General features: G+C 34.3%; 2 protein-coding genes across 9 annotated transcripts; one reads left to right on the forward strand and one right to left on the reverse strand.

Moving 5' to 3' along the window:
- Positions 1-1,447: 1,447 nt before the first annotated feature.
- LOC117905878 (probable inactive poly [ADP-ribose] polymerase SRO1) lies at positions 1,448-10,617 on the forward strand. 7 transcript variants are annotated; one of them, XR_004649741.1, is made up of 7 exons: positions 1,448-2,567; positions 2,661-2,893; positions 2,981-3,120; positions 3,202-3,220; positions 4,645-4,729; positions 6,843-8,189; positions 10,316-10,617. XR_004649741.1 is itself a non-coding variant. In XM_034818744.1 (6 exons), the coding sequence occupies exons 1-5, from the start codon at positions 1,585-1,587 to the stop codon at positions 4,683-4,685; spliced, it is 1,416 nt and encodes a 471-aa protein (XP_034674635.1). In that variant the 5' UTR covers positions 1,448-1,584; the 3' UTR covers positions 4,686-4,729; positions 6,843-8,374. The 7 variants fall into 7 exon arrangements, 5 of the variants coding, with proteins under 5 accessions (XP_034674635.1, XP_034674636.1, XP_034674637.1 ...); XR_004649740.1 differs by lacking the exons at positions 6,843-8,189; positions 10,316-10,617 and adding an exon at positions 3,957-4,300 and having other exon boundaries at positions 4,645-4,921; XM_034818744.1 differs by lacking the exon at positions 10,316-10,617 and having other exon boundaries at positions 6,843-8,374.
- A 2-nt stretch (positions 10,618-10,619) lies between these two features.
- Positions 10,620-11,917, reverse strand: LOC117905879. 2 transcript variants are annotated; one of them, XM_034818747.1, is made up of 4 exons: positions 11,579-11,909; positions 11,282-11,472; positions 11,066-11,173; positions 10,620-10,880 (listed from the first exon to the last, which is right to left on the reverse strand). In XM_034818747.1, the coding sequence occupies exons 1-4, from the start codon at positions 11,763-11,765 to the stop codon at positions 10,779-10,781; spliced, it is 588 nt and encodes a 195-aa protein (XP_034674638.1). In that variant the 5' UTR covers positions 11,766-11,909; the 3' UTR covers positions 10,620-10,778. The 2 variants fall into 2 exon arrangements, with proteins under 2 accessions (XP_034674638.1, XP_034674639.1); XM_034818748.1 differs by lacking the exon at positions 10,620-10,880 and adding an exon at positions 10,889-10,966 and having other exon boundaries at positions 11,579-11,917.
- Between the last annotated feature and the right edge of the window lie 4,337 nt (positions 11,918-16,254).

The following is a 16,254-nucleotide window of genomic DNA, read 5'->3' on the forward strand; positions in this document are numbered from 1 at the left end:
CTTTACTTTTAAGTATTAAGATAGTTTTCTAAATTTAAATTAAAATCTATTAAATGTATAATCAAATAACTAATATCTACTTTAATTAATTTAAGTAATAAATTTATACTTTGATTCACGATTCTAACCCACCTTTATAAGCTTCTTAATATTCACACACACCTAACTACAACTCACTATCTCAAAGGCCAACAATGACTTTTCTCAAGATTGCCACTAGTTTAGGATGAAAACGATGTGAATGATTTTCAACTTCAAGAGCTTCAATTGGAGTTTCGAGTTGATGTGGTAGGTGACTATTACAAAGGCAAGTTGGTTGAATGAACGATTGCGTGATCAGCTCCTGGGTTCAATCCGTGTGAGTCTGTAACCTAGATTATCACTTGGTCAACTACTTGGGCAACAAGCCTCCAAGAGTCAACCCTTTAGGTTCCATGCAACATTACTTGACAATTCCAATATTTTGAAAACCTTATCAATGAAATATGAGTCTCACGAGTTTTTATTTTGACCCAAAAAATAATTTTCATGACTTTTATCTCATTTGATTTATAATTTTTTTAATATTTAATAATTTTTAATTTTTTGATATATGTAGTTTTAGACTATATTTCGTTGGTATAAAATGTTAAATTAATTTTTAAATGTTTTATATTATATTTTGGTTATAAAATATAAGCCTGGTTTGATTTTAAATATTTTTAAAAATAAATTAAATTTAAAATTTAAATTCACTCAAATCCAACCAATCATTTAAATCAAAGGAAACTTCTTTAAGATTAGTTTGATAATACTAAAAATCAATTCAATCTTAATTCAAACATAAATTAATGATATGGGTTTAACTAATTTTTCTTTTAAAAAAAATCCAAAATAATTTTGCATCAAAATTATGAAGTCAACTGTCAAAGAGTGTGAATTCCATTATACATTTCAGTAAGTAAGGTATTACTTTCTAAGGGAGAGGAAAAGAGGACTTTAGAAAAATTTCTTCGTTTCTTCCTTACTTTATTTTAATTTTTTATTAAAATAATATAAAGAATTATGAGCCGTTCTTTTGGTAGGTATCACCACGCATAAGGAATTGAAAATTGCAAGGTTCCAAAATCAGACGTCAACTCGTGGAAAGAAAGCAAGGGAGATGAAGACTTTAACGCAAAATTTCTTTGGGCCAAAGCAACAGCCAAGCCCAATGCCAATCTCTATCACCGTCATTAATTGGCGGTAGCTTAAACCGCAAGTTACTTTAGGGTCAGGTATCCTCAATGACCAAAATAGACACGCTATTAGAATGGATTTTTCATTTTTTCCAGTTTCTATTTTCTATATTAATAGGTTGCAATGGGTCTTTTTCAAGCGAATGGCACTTGCGTAATTTCGTTTGTAAATAATTTGGCAGGCGGTATTGCTGTGAAGGGATCTTAAACACTGACAGCTATAAGAAGAGCGTTGGGTTTCTTGATTTTTGTACCATCGGCTCTCGTCCGTTCTTGTTGTCGGGTCTATCCTTAGACAATTTTCACGTCAATGCAGTGATTGCTTCGATGGGGGTTTTCTGATATTGTGCACGAGATCGGAGGAGCCATGGCTTCGATTTTGCCATCTGAAATCAGTAGACCGAAGATCAATGTTCCCAGAATCGGTGCTGTGGTCCCTCCAAATCCTAGAATCCGATGCAAGGATTATGTTCAGGATTGTTGTTCCTCTCATCTGGAGGTTCAGAACCAGGTCAACTTCGAACGCAGCGGTGTTCCATCAAGATTCATGTTCTATAGAGATGGTTCCTGGGTTGATTTCCCAAGCCAGGTGTTGGAGAATGTGAGACCGGGTTTCTTGGAGCGCAAGACTACGATGGATGTTTCGATCGATGGCTCAGAGTATCGTTTCGATTTTCTGAGAATGTTGCAGATCGATATCTTGACGGGTAAGGGAAGATCGATTGCTTGGATTGATGCGAATGGGAAGTGTTTCTTTCCGAAATTATTCGTTAGCGAAGAGGCTGCCGATGGATCGGAAAATCTGAATACGAAGAGTAAAATAAGATCCGGTGAATACTTTGGGAAGAGGAAGAGGGAGAGATTGGAATCTCAGGAAGAAAGCGAGGGAAATTCGTCAACTAATCGAGAAGCTGTGTCAAGACGGTGGAATTCAAATGATCAAGAAGCTGTATCAAAACGACAGCGTATTCAAACAACATGTGATTCAGAGACGTGTAAGTGGCCGAACGTGAAATTGATGAAAAAAGGAGGCAGACCGTATGCAATGGCCGAGAAGTTCTTTTTGTCTCGGTTAAAAGACACTGATCCAGCTGTGAGAGTAACCGCAATTCATCAGTGTACGTGGAAGGGTCCTCTGGAAAAAGCACGGTGGGATGTTTTTCATAAGCAGATGGAGAGGACAAAGGCTGCCCAAGGGATCTGCAATACCACATTTGCTTGGCATGGGACGTCGGCCAAAACCGTAGCCAGCATTTTAACATATGGCTTTGGGGTGCGGAGCCAGATTGATGGATCTGAACCACATGGGTTTGGTATATACCTGTCTTCTGTGCGTTTACCGCATATAAGGTGGTTATATATTTCATTTGGATTTGATTTTTAATTTGGTGACAATGGTTTTGGGTTTTATGAATTTGATTTGATGGTTGATTTGTATTTTAGTGCTATGATGTCCGAGGCAGATGATAATGAAGAAAAGCATGTATTACTGTGCCGAGTAATATTGGGTAATGTTGAAATGGTTGAGGATGGACCGCTTCCTTCTAGTGTGAATTTTGACACTGGTGTGGATAATATTGAGAATCCTACTTGGTATGTGGTAAAGTGGGCCAATATGAACACTCACATTCTTCCCCAGTGTGTTGTGAGCTACAAGTCTTCCCATAATGCATCAGGTGGATATGGTTCTATTTGATTGTTTCTACTTTGAAAATATCTGTATTACTTTTTGGAAACTAATATTTCCAGTTGTTATCTGTTAGGACAAATGAGACCGTTAGCATTTCTGAAGTGGGTTCCATATTCGTCAAATGCATTTGTTGTGAAATTGTTTTCCAAGTTGGAGATTTTGCTTCCTTCTGAAAAAGTTCAGGAATTGGAGTCTTGGTGCAAAACATACAAGGTAAATATCATTACAATGTAGAAGAATTTTTTCAAATTAATAGTGGCTCACAAGGATTGCATTTCATGCGGTTTATTACAGGATGGCAAGCTGCCCAAAGGTACTTTCTTGAAACAGTTACGAACCATTGTGGGGGATGAAGTGCTGCTTTCTACAATTAATGAGATTCGTGGTTCTGAATGATTTTTATTTTTTTTTCAAGTTTTTGTTTCACTTGGAGGCATTTAGAACAATTATTGTCATGTCAATCCATTTGATACAACCGAGTGTAAATTTAACATACAACTAGAATTAGAGTAAATGGAATGACCATATGAAACAAAATGACTTGTCTCCAGTTTTCTTTCTCCACCATTTACGTGGCAGCTATGCTTCAGTTCAATTGTGAAGTGTTCAGTATTTTTTTTAGCAACTCTGCCTTGTATATTGGCTTTATGTTTTTGGTGTTCCTGTATCTCTTGAAATCCAGTGAAGAAAAACATAAGCTATAGAATTGAAGTTGGGTTATTAAGGTCGCCTCTTTTCACAATAATGAAGTTAGATTAGTAGAGCTTCTTATCCATTTGTACATATGTGGGACATTACCCATTTCTGGACATTACACATGAAGTTAGATTTTAGCGGCATTCTCTTCATAATCCAGAAAAAAATTTGCTGGCCAAAGGACCATGGAGATGTATTGGCTTTATGTTTTTTGTTTTTTAGCAGCTATTTCTTTGAACACTCCTAAACAGAAGAAAAATTGGAAACCCATTTCTGTTGAACCTGCAGCAAAAGCTTCTCTTTCAATTTCTGACAACCATCCTCTTTTCTCTGTCATTTTTGGCAAGCACCAGTGCAAGCAACATCTCCATCCTGGTTATCATTAAGTCATTGGTGACTGTGAAACTGGGCCTCAGTAAATATAACAGGGACATCAAACCACCAGCGGCTGCTGCTGCTGCTGCACCATACACTGTCCATTGGTTAACATGAGCCGTTTTCCAATCCTGTTTCATCTCGATTATACAACACTTTGCAGCCCAGTGGTGCCATTAGCTGTCCCCAGTTGTCACTGCTTGATTATATCATCCAAGATATTATATCTAACAGCATCGCCCTTCATCTTTATCTATTGTCATACTACAATCTTATTTATTGTTGCACTACAATCTGCTCACATTTCTGCTTATTTGCCAAGGTATGTTATTGCACTTCTAATTTGCTTTTCTATGCTATCCTTCAGTTAGTCTTTATTTGGGGAGGAATATTGTGCTGTTTTTTTAGGGTAATTTGGTTCTTGATGATTTCCCATTTCTTGTTGGAGTCCCAACCATAATACTAGTCACATACCATTTTCTTTGGAGGTTGTTTAGGAAACAAAAAAATGGAGATATATTTTGAAAATTTGGTGGAAAAGTTTCTGCTAAATATTGAGATATGCTTTGAGATATCTAACTTTTTGACACTTTGTTTTCTGTTTAGGCTGTGTTCTAGTTCATACTCTGGCTGATTAGCAGGAGTAACTTTTTGTTTTGGATCCAGGTGCTTTGGTTGTTCTCTTTGGAGGATCGACTGTTTTGTAGATCATCATAATTACCATGAAGATTGGGCCAAACCTTTGACATTGGTAATTCTAGAGCAACTTAAATGCTGTTTGATTTCATTTGATCATATTCATGCTTTCTTGAATCTGATTGTGTTTCCAAATTTGATAAGAGTAGTATTTTTTGAAACCATGTCTTGTGTTTTGGATAGATTTTGGACATTTTGGTGCCATATTTTTATCGAGTTGGAATAAAAAGTGGTGTCTTTTCTATTGTTGTTTTGTTGTGTGTGTGTGTGTTTTTAATCTAATGGGTATGATGAAACGGAAGGTTTATGAAGGACTCATTTTGAAAAGGAAAAAATGATGGTATGTGCTAAAGCTTTATCTCCTAGACCACCATCATCTTTCCTTATGCTAGGGCCACCCCAATCTTGAAGTACAGAAATGGAAATAGAATCAACTAGATCAAGAAAATACTCGTGCTTTCTATTAATTACTTCAACAAAACCAAATTTGAACATACATCAAGTAACACCTGGGGCATTCCAACAACCACAGTGGTGACCTGAATTGCTCTACAATTAGTCGATATAGCTATAAACATGTAAATGAGGAACACACAAAGACTGTTAATGGCCATTGTAATGATTTCCATGACTCCATTTGCTGCATCTTCAAAGCCGGTCATACCATGTTTAAATTGGACTGTTTCATCTGAATTACTTACTTATATATTTATTTATTTTTATATACAGTGAAATATCAAGGAAATTTGAGTTAGATCCAAGGATGAAAATATCGGTAATCACGGATATATCGGTATTTCGATTTTACGGATATATCGGAGATATATCGGCGGATATTTTGGAAAAAAATATCGGTAGGCTTAAAATTGTTAAAAACTCATGGAAATGTAAGGAAAACCTCATAATAATATAATTAAAAGTATAACGGACATTTTAAAGTTATTTTATTGAAAAATTTGATATACATATGATATAATTTGCGATATTAGATGTAATTATATCATGTCGATCTATAAGAAATGTTAATTTTGTAATTGTTCTCATTATAAAGTCACATAAAATACTTCATTTAATTAAATATCAATAATTTGTACACATTAAATTCATTAAATAAACATATTTCATATTCAAAATATACTAGTTCATGTTAATTAAATTAATTAAATAATTTAGCTAAGTTAACTAATTTAATTTAATTCTAAATGTGAAAATAAATCACAAATAATCATATAAAATAAACATATCAATTTATAATTAAATAATCAAATTAACCTAAGTTAATTCAATAAAAATATAAAAATTAATTACAATTGAATGTAAAAATAGCATTAAATCATCCATTTTGCAAACATACTAATTAATTAAAAATACATGAATTAATTACAATTGCAAACAAAATTAATTACAATTTAAAACAAATATACCTTAAAATGATTAAATAATTGAGCAACCTTAATAAAAATTAGAGTAATGAGAGAGCAAATGAAAAATGAAAGCAAAAATGGATGAAATAGATGAAATTTGGGCTATTTATAGAAGAAATTTGGCCCAAAATAGCCGTTGGAACGTTAATTTACCATTGAAAATCAATTTTGGACGTTGGATAAAAAACTGGGAGCAATTTGGCCATTGGATCGCCATATTACCTTTGGAATTACATCTAAGCCATCGGATCAACATGGGTGTAATTTGGGCCGTCAAATCACATTGCATGAAGGAAGGGAAATATCGCCAAAAAATCAGCGATTTATCTCCGATATATCGCCGATATTTTGCCACCAAAGGCGATTTTTTAAAAAAATTGCCGATATATCTCCCTGAGCCGATATATCGTTGATATTTTGACGATTTTTATGGAAATATCTCTCCTTCGATTTTTCTCCACGAAATATTGTGTCGACCCCTCCCGATACACGATATATCCCAACATTTTCCTCCTCCTTGGTTAGATCATATAATAGGATACAATTTATTCCATGATATTCAGTTTTCCTAATAAACTGATAACCGGTATCCAAGCAGCTACTGCAACACCTACTGTGCTAAGAGAAGTTTCAAGTTTCAACTTGGTGATGTTTGAATCTGTATTTTTGCTTGTGATTTGCAATATATCGAGAAGCGTTTTGACATGGATCGTGATTTTCTTTTCTTTAATGATTATTATGTAGTGATCTGGCATTTGGAAAGTGCTTCTGATGCTCTAGATTTGATGGAGATGATGTGTGTACTTCAAATGTTTTTTTATTAACTTATATAAACTCAACAGCACAACAAAGCCTCAATCTGGGCAAGTGGAACCTTCTTTATACATCCGTGTAGGAATTTTTTCCAGTTGAATAAAACTTTAGTTCAAAATTTTATGGATTTCAGAGCGATGATGTGCGTGTCTCAGATGAATTTTAAACCGAGAAGGAGACCTCAGAGTAACAAATGATATATCTTTCAACAACTATGTTGAATTTTTTTCCCTACCAATAACTCGATTTTCATTTTAGATCATCAATTTTTGCATTTCATATGGATCATGTGGGTACAATGGCCTCACCCAGGCAGTCATCTGGACGGGAAACCATGTGGAGCGAGAGTCGCTCAGGTCTTCCGGTTGACCTTGCCCAAACACAGTGCGAGTGCCTGAAGGGGGGCTGACAAAAGCAAGCTCACATTTGTGAGCATTACCGTTCCTGAAAAGCGTTTTTGGGAAAGTTAATGTGCATACGTTATTCCATTAATACCTAACGGTTGTGCGTGTAATTGAGGAACTGAAGGGCAGTTGCAAGAGCCTATAAAAGAGCCGAAGGCAGGACGAAGGGGGTATTCTGAACTCTGTATGCATTAAGTCTTTTTGCAGGAAAGCACTGACTTAACCTTTGGGGAATCGCCTAGCCTTTTCTGCAAGATCCAATAGATCATTTGCAATCTTAAATTCCCTAGTTAATTTTTCATCTTAAAGCTTCCAAATGATAAAATATCTGGAATTTGGAAAAGAGCCATTTGATTTTGTGACTCCTATTAGTCAAATATTAGAAAATTTTCTGAAATAATTGAATGAATTATTTGATGATTCCACAATATTGCATCAAACATATTAAATTTTCAGTCAAGTGGATGAGTTTAATCATCTAATTCCTTTTGTAATTATGTTTATCATCTACAATGGTGTTGCTTAGCATACTTTCAAATATTTCTGGGATCGATAATTTCATATTGTAATAATGCATAAAACGTAAGATCTCCTTTTCAAGCACCGTTGCATGACTTAGGGGTTTCTCATACTATATTTGACATGTATTTGTAATTCTGTGGCTTTCTTTCTGACCTGTTTTCAAGTCGGCTTCTGTCTTAGTAGCTAGTTGGCGACTTGATGGCAAAGGATGCTGAATTGTCAGTCTGGACGGTTGAGTAATGCAAATAAATAAGCATTTTAAAGCTCGACTGCCGATGATTTTGTCTTTCTGGAATCTGAATGAGACTGCTAGGAATGCTGTTGCTCGTCTGCTTGAGGTGGAACTTGGAAGGTATTGATGAAACTCCTCTATTTTAGACTATCAAAATGTCTATTTCAAGTACCCGTACTTCAAGCCTAGACCTTCTTTTGAAATGCAATGTTATATATGGTTTTATTTAAATTTATTTTCCTTTTTTATCTGAAATGCAAACTTATTGATTATTATTTGTAGTAAGTTAAAATATCTTTTCCTTAGATGATATATCCAATACGTTTATTTCTTCTTTTTGAAAAATTTCTTTCCGTAGAAGTAACCCCTATGGCTAATAATATTCGATTATTATATAAAGCTTTTAATTTTTTTAAATTAAAATCTTCCTATATTTGAAACAATTTGCTTCATAAATTAAAATAAATTATAAAAAATAGAAATATTAAATAAGTTAAAATTTAAAGTAAAACAATATAGTTGGCTATAGGATTTGGGACTTTTGATATGATAAAAAATTTATAAAAATAAATTTTAAAAATTTTAATTTTGAAACAAATGGTATAAGCATGTAAAAGAGGAAAAATTAGAAGAAAGTGACAAAGAATTAGAAAGGAAGTAATAGAAAGGAATTGAGAAAGTTGTATGTGATAAAATAAGTGAAGAGAAAAATACTTCTTTTTAGCATTAACCATTAGAATAATAAATGCTAAAAGGTGTAGGAAGATTCTATAGAAGTGTTTATATTTTAGAGTATTAAAAGTTTGTTTTTTCAATTCTCTCTCTCTCTCTCTCTCTCTATATATATATATATATATATATATTTATAAAAAAAATAAAAAAAAGGGGGGAAGTACTTATAGTGAGTCATTTTCCTTAGAGCTTATGGAGAGCCAAGGGGGAGCCTCACCTGCCCATTCTAGTGAGAATTCAGGTGGCTAGGGACATAAATTAGCCGACTGTCGCACTCGAGGTCGATCCATCGCAATTGCCTTATCTAATGAGCCCTTTCGAATCTACTACTCTCTTGTAGCATTGCATTGGCACACTCTAGGTTGTCACTATACAATAATGGGTTGCCTTGCATTCCAGACCTTACTCATCCAGTGTTGCAGCCACTGGGGCTGCACTGATACTACACCCGAGGCACAATTTGCAAGCCAATTGCAGCATCCCCATCATTCTGCAATCCTCTCATTTTTTTTCCTTAGCCAGAGGAATTATATTCAAAGAATTTTGAGCTATAATTTCCTGGTGTGCACCTAAGACAAGATTTTTAAGCTGTTGAATCCTAGAGGTAGGATGTCAATTCTTTACTACATCGAGGTTAAAACCTTGAGGACGACAGCTCCTACTTTAAAGACAATGGGTTGTGACGTCTTAGCTAATTAATTCGATAAGTACCCTCTTTTATTTATTTTATTTTTTATTTTTAGATTAGGTTGAATTTGGTTATTTATTAGATCCTTTAACCAACAGAAGTACTTCAAATCATGGATTAAAAAATGGGATTTTATAAGGGAAATATCATAGTTGGTCCGTTAAAATTTTAAACTGTAGCTTGAACCCAAATCCCTACCTGCAAAACAAAGAAGTCCAGCTTCACTAGGGCAAGTGTTGCCCTCATTTAATATACTTCAATCTATCCACTCATTTTATCTTCCGAAGCTTTTCCTTTTTTAATAAATGAATTAATTTTAATTATCTAATTCTCAAATAAATTTAATTACTTCATACTTTTTATTGAATATGTTTATAATTAAATCATGACATATAAATATAAACTTATAAATAAATCATAAATATTTTTAACAAAAAAATTAATTATATACGCCTTTTTTTATAATATTTAAATCGCTTAAAAGAAAAAAGTTTATTTGCTAAACTCTTTACGTATTAATATTTGTCAATATCTCAATGTAAAAATATTTAAATAATTATTTTTATTTTTATTTTTTTCTTTTAGTTTATCATTTAATTAAAATAATTTTTTTTTTTTTTTTTTATCAATAATCGTTTAAAAACATTTTAGGGATTTTATGGAGTAGAGTATGAGCCTATGAGGCGGTAATTTCAGCATAAAGGTTTGCACCATGAATGACTGTATATTATAGCATAGGGTTTACATACAATTCATTTTGGATTAAATATTTTCTATTCGTGATGTTCTTTATTTTCATTACTCATATCTATTTACTGCCATACAGCCAAAGAGTGGTCAGGATGTTCTAAAACTTTCACTATGCCTCTTCCTACATGCTGATCATCGAAGTACATTATATACAAGTGTAAATTGCCAGGGAAGAACTCATGGTTCTAAAAGGAGAACCTGTCTCCTTTAGGAGGTGCTCTTCTCCAACCCCTTCGCAGGACCTGCGAGTTTATAGCCAAAGCCAATTAAGCGTCACCCACTGGGAGATTAAAAGCTAAACGTGTTTTTAAAAGACACTGGCAAAGGGACTAAATGCCATGAACTTAAACTAATTGTCACTGTGCATATTGAACCAAAGATGAATGAAATAGAGATGACCAAGCATAAAATTCAGGTGGATCAGTCACCTTATGGTGCTGATTTCAGTTTTACAGGAGCAATATTCAACTTGGCAGCTGTAAAATTTAATACCCATCATTTCTTAAATTTGGATGCGCAGATGAAACAAATCCTTCAGTCTACGAAATCCTTTCATCTTCCAGGAGGGTAGACGGATCGATGTATGAATATGGTTCCGTATGTGTCTTGCTGAAATCATGGATGAAACTCGGGCCGAAGTACTGCCAATAGCAAGCCAAAATTTAAAAGTTTTGACAGTTTAATTCCGCCAGCATGCAGCGTCCAGTTAAAATTTCAAATTGCATTCCTAGTAATCCGTTGAGAGATTCAAGAAAAAAGAATAAAAACTTAACAGAAGCGCAAAACCAAGCTAATTGGAAGATGTATGAGGCGAGAAGGAGCTTACAAGGTAGAGAGCAGAAAAGAATGCCACGGTTACAACAACAATCGGCCAAAATCCAATGAAGAAAGTCGCTCCGGTTGCTAGCAGCAGTTTAGCCCTGGGAACGAGACCCTGGATTGAAAAAACCTAGGTGTCAAATCTCTAATATATGAGCAAGAAAAGCAAGAAATCACCATCTTTAATAAATTATTTTTAGCTTCAAAAACGAAATGAGTTCACCTCAATTCCTTCGCTGTTCAATGCCATGGAACGCTCCCTTTGATTGGACAAGCTGTTTTCAATCTCGGTTGACACTAGATTTGTCTTTGAAATTCCACTATCCTCCTCTTCACCGCCGGAAGGCAGTGAAGAGGTCTTCATGCCTCTTCTGTTCACTTCCTTAACGAACAACGACTCCGGAGCTTCCTTACCTGCAATGGGAATATCATAACAGGTTAGGGTTTCCATATTTTCTTTCCTTGTCTCCGCAACCGAGCAGACCATGGACCAGAAGAAACCATAAGCAGAGTTCATTACCGTTTCTTTCACTCTTGCCTTCTTCAACTCCGCAACGAACTCGAAACCCACCGGTCAAACACTGACGATCCCGTAACCTCAAAACCCTTCCTCCGACAGCCAAAGCACTATAATCCGGCCAGACAAAGTTCAAATTCCGACGGAAACCAGATCGGAACCCTACAGAAGAATGTAAAGAAACCGCCATAGCCTTTTTCTTTTTTTGTCAGGTTGCAGATGGAAGGCAGCAATGGAAGACAATCATTTTGATGATTGAGGGATGATTAATCGTGAAGTTTACGTAAGTGAGAATGGACTGTTGATTCTTGTCTTGGATGATTGAGGCGTGTGTTATTAGTATTACAATTATCGCGGTTGGTTGCATACGGAAGAACAAAGTGAGTAGTTGCTTGGGGTCAAAATGTTGCTTGGCGATTGGGATTTGTTTTGAAAGTTTATATGCTCTTTTTGTCCACATTTTTCTTTTAAGCCACCTGTTAGTCACATCAAGAAGCAATTGACTATGAGATTTTTGGAAACGGATTGTTGGTGTTGCCGCATTGAATATGAAGGCAGGCATATGATATGTGAATTTGTAATTGGTAGCAACTAGCTTGAAGATCAACTCACCCTACATCATTGAATATAAGACTATAGTCCAATTGATTAGATAAACTTTATATGTCTTAAAATAAGCATAATTGGAAGGAGGATTTCCATAATGGGTCTCAACAACAAAAAATTCTAATGTACTATTGAGGTTTAAACAAAAAGCACAAAATGTAAAGCAAATTTTTCTATTTGAAAACTTCTTATAAGAGGAGGAAAATATATAAAAAAAAATTATAAAGATTCATATCATTTTTTTTTTTCTTTTTAAAATTTAAGTTGAAATCTCAATTGTCAACTAAGGTTTTGTTTTTAAATTGAAACTGTTGGATTGAGGCTTCATTTTTTAATTAAAACTTCAATTATCAATTTAGATTTTGGTTTTTTTTTTTTTACTTTAAAATTAAATTTAAAATATACACTTTAATAATAAAAAATTTATATATTTAAATTTAAGCATCTAGTATTAGTTTAATAAAAATAATAATAAATAAATATTTTATTTATCAATAAATCATTAATCTTAAAATAATAAAGCTATATAACATAAAAATAAGATATAAAATTATATAATTTATTAATTTAAGATATTTAATTTATTATAATTTTTAAATATTAATTTATTTGTATTTTGACAAATTTATCTTTATCAAAATAATAGTATACTTTTAAATTTTCATATATAGAATTTTTATTATTTTAAAGCATATCTTTATAATTTTATGTAAAAAACAATATATATATATATATATATATATATCCCTTCAAAAATTTAATTCAATTATAAAATAAAGTCTCAATTAGTAATTACGGTTTCAATTCAAAAATAAAACTTATAATTAAAGCTTTAACTTAAATTTTGAAAAAAAAAATAGTTTTTATGATACGGCTATTTTGAACATTTGCAAATTGGGTTAAATCTTATATATTTTTCTATAAAAAGGCTATTTCCCCAAAACTCAAATTTTCTTTCTTCTCTAGTGGTTTCCTCTCGCTGTTAATTGGTACGAGAGGTGTGAAAAAACCATGGATTTAAAAACCAGACCGGCCCATCACAATTCCGGTCTGGTCCAATCAATTGGCCTGAAAATAGGTTGAACTCGCGATCTGACCGACAACCAGATGGTTCAATTAATTTTTTATAGTATCAAAATGACGTTGTTTTGATGCTTCTAACATCAAAACGATGTCGCTTTGATGCTTGTGACATCAAAATGACGCCGTTTTGGAGAATATAAAAACTCTTTAACCCCTCCTTTTCCATCTGAACTTCGGTGAAGAAGTTGCCACCCCCCAACGCACCGCGACACCCATGCTAGCTCCCACTGGCGGTCTTTCGGTCGTTACACTGCCTGCCCACCCGATTGCCCCGTTGCAAAACCCATTGCAACATGATATGAGATATGATTTAACGTCTTTTATATGAATTTACATTGATGGTATGAGATATAATTTAATACCTTTTATATGGATTTACATGGATGATATGAGATATGATTTAATGGTAAAATTAAAAATATTATAATTTTAAATAAATTTTTTATTTTAAAATAAGTTTTTTATTTAAAAATAAATATTAAAATTTTAAATTTTAAATTAAAATTATGATTTTAATTTAAATTTCTAATTTGAAACTAATTTTTAATTTTTAAATAAAATTTTAATTTTTAAATAATATATAAAATTTTAAATTTTTAATGAATTATGAACTAGTAACTTTTCCAGTTTCAATGATTGGTCCGATTCCGAAAACATTTGAAAAAAAAATAGGCAAACTCAAATGATGACACTCAAAAATCGAAAAAAAAACAAGAGTCAAACACGGAAAGGAGAATGACGACTGGTGGCTTTCCACTGTTGGCTGCTTCCATTTCTGGAAGGATCTGTTTTTGTGCAAGCCTGGGTCTCCGCCCAAAGAAGACCTTCCAACTCGGACGATTGGGCCGTGAGGGTATTTGGGCCAGCGACATTTATAATTTGGATCCAACAGTGAATGGCCCATCGTTCCAACGGATTTCCGGTAGACAACAATAAAATATTTGAAAAATATAACTAATTTTTAAAATTGTGAAGGAATAAAGGGAGATGAAACGAATAGTTTTCTAGATATTTCTACCATTCTTGAGAAATAAAAGGGAAAAGAGTGGGCTCAGCACTGAAGAGTCGAAGACTGTAGTTAAGAAATTATTGGTCCATTTATGATGGCAAAGAATGTGCACCGAATGGACAGAAAGTTCCTCTTCATTTGAGGGATATTGAAGCTACGTCACACCGTAGAATAAGGTGCTGTGTTTTCAAACGTGGCGCATTGCCGATTGCAGCCATAGCTATCGCCTGCGCCATCCCTTTGGTGTCACAAGCACCAAATCCGCCAAAAATAGACAAATCGGGAGTGAAGCCTCAGCCGACATGTTCAAGTACCCATAAGTCAACAATGGGTGTTTTCCATGGCATGTGGCAGTGCGACAGCCACCGGGACGAAGGCAACGTCAGCGATTCACAGACTCCATTTTTTTGATGTCTTGGTCTACTCTCATTCTCATAACCCAAAAAAGATAACACATGCAACACATTTTTGAATCAATATCCGGCCAAACCACATGGTAGGCCTGCCTCGTTTTGTTCACTCAAATTACGAGTTCAGGACAATACTGGAGACCGACCGCCCACTTGGCAATGGTATCAATCACCAACAGGAGCCAAAATCATTCAGAAAGAAACATAACCAAAATGAAATGGAATACAGCTGGTTGGTAAAGAGGACTTGAAGAGTACAATTTATACGTCTTTTTTTCAGAACACATATTTCAGTGGAGTAGAATGGAGGAAAACCGCGCAACACTGTACCAAATTCTCAAAGGGTGATATATTATTCTATTTAACCATGCAAGACTTTGAATAAACTAACAGGCTTATGAGCTCATGGTCATAGACGTCGCATCTCCTCCTCCCTATTCTACCTTGTACACAATAGTTTACGTAGCATATGGCCGTTCACATCACCATTTATTATTATTATCTTTATTTTATTTCACAATGAAATCAAGGTAGTGGAATTCCATCACTCTCCACTCAGACTCGTCAGTGGAGTATGGTCCCCAGAAAAAGCAGAGGAAAACAAAATATACTGTATTAAAAAGGGTAACAATCATCGCCTGAGTTGACTTTGGACAGTGAATTGTCCAAATGCCTTGGTTTTTCTATCTTGTTCTGCTCGATGTATAGTAACAACAGCATAAAGAATCCCAAGGCTTTTGCTTTAACGACAAACTGCAATCTGACACAGTATTGAAATATCGTACCATTGTTCATTGTTGTGGACCTTTTTGCCATACTGCTTTTTCCAGGACAGCGAGAAGTTTGGATTCATGCCCTAGATTACTGGATTTCAGTAACTGTGGTGTACGTTAAGTCATAAGTGTTCACTCTGAAGAGGAAAACTACGGAATTTTCTGCTTTAATAATCGGTTTGATTCAATGCTCAATTCAGATGATCAAGTGTACCATTTAAGTCAAGTGAGAGTAGATTTACCAAATATTTCGGAATTTTTATTTGATATTGCCCAAATTAGTATAAGGTACTATGTAAAATTTGTTGTAAAAGGATTATAAACAAAAAAAAAAATGTTTAATTTATCTACTGTAGGGACCCCTCCCCCGACACGTGGCATACATCCCCTAATAACACATGACACGCATTCTTATCCGGATTTAACTCATCCGGATATTCCTAAGAGTACACGTAGCGCGCTTCTCCTATCCGGACTTCCTAAAAAGGAGAAGCACACGATACTCACAAAATATTACATTCGGACGACTGCCATAGCACATCCGGACAACCGACATAACATATCCGGATATGTTTGTCCGGATCATTGATAGAAGTAAGCAAGTCTTGCACATCATCACAACAGCTTGCGATGACCCACGTTCCGACCACCTGCAGAGTGAAAGGACAGAAATGAAGTGACGGCAAGTCACTTCCCACAATCTCTGACAGTTACGGCGCCTCCCACGATCTCTGTTAGTCGCCCGTAGGGTGATGATGATCCTGCCACCACCTAGTGGCATCATGACAAGCCAAAATA

Source organism: Vitis riparia, chromosome 18 (assembly GCF_004353265.1).
Source record: "Vitis riparia cultivar Riparia Gloire de Montpellier isolate 1030 chromosome 18, EGFV_Vit.rip_1.0, whole genome shotgun sequence".
NCBI lineage: Eukaryota > Viridiplantae > Streptophyta > Magnoliopsida > Vitales > Vitaceae > Vitis > Vitis riparia.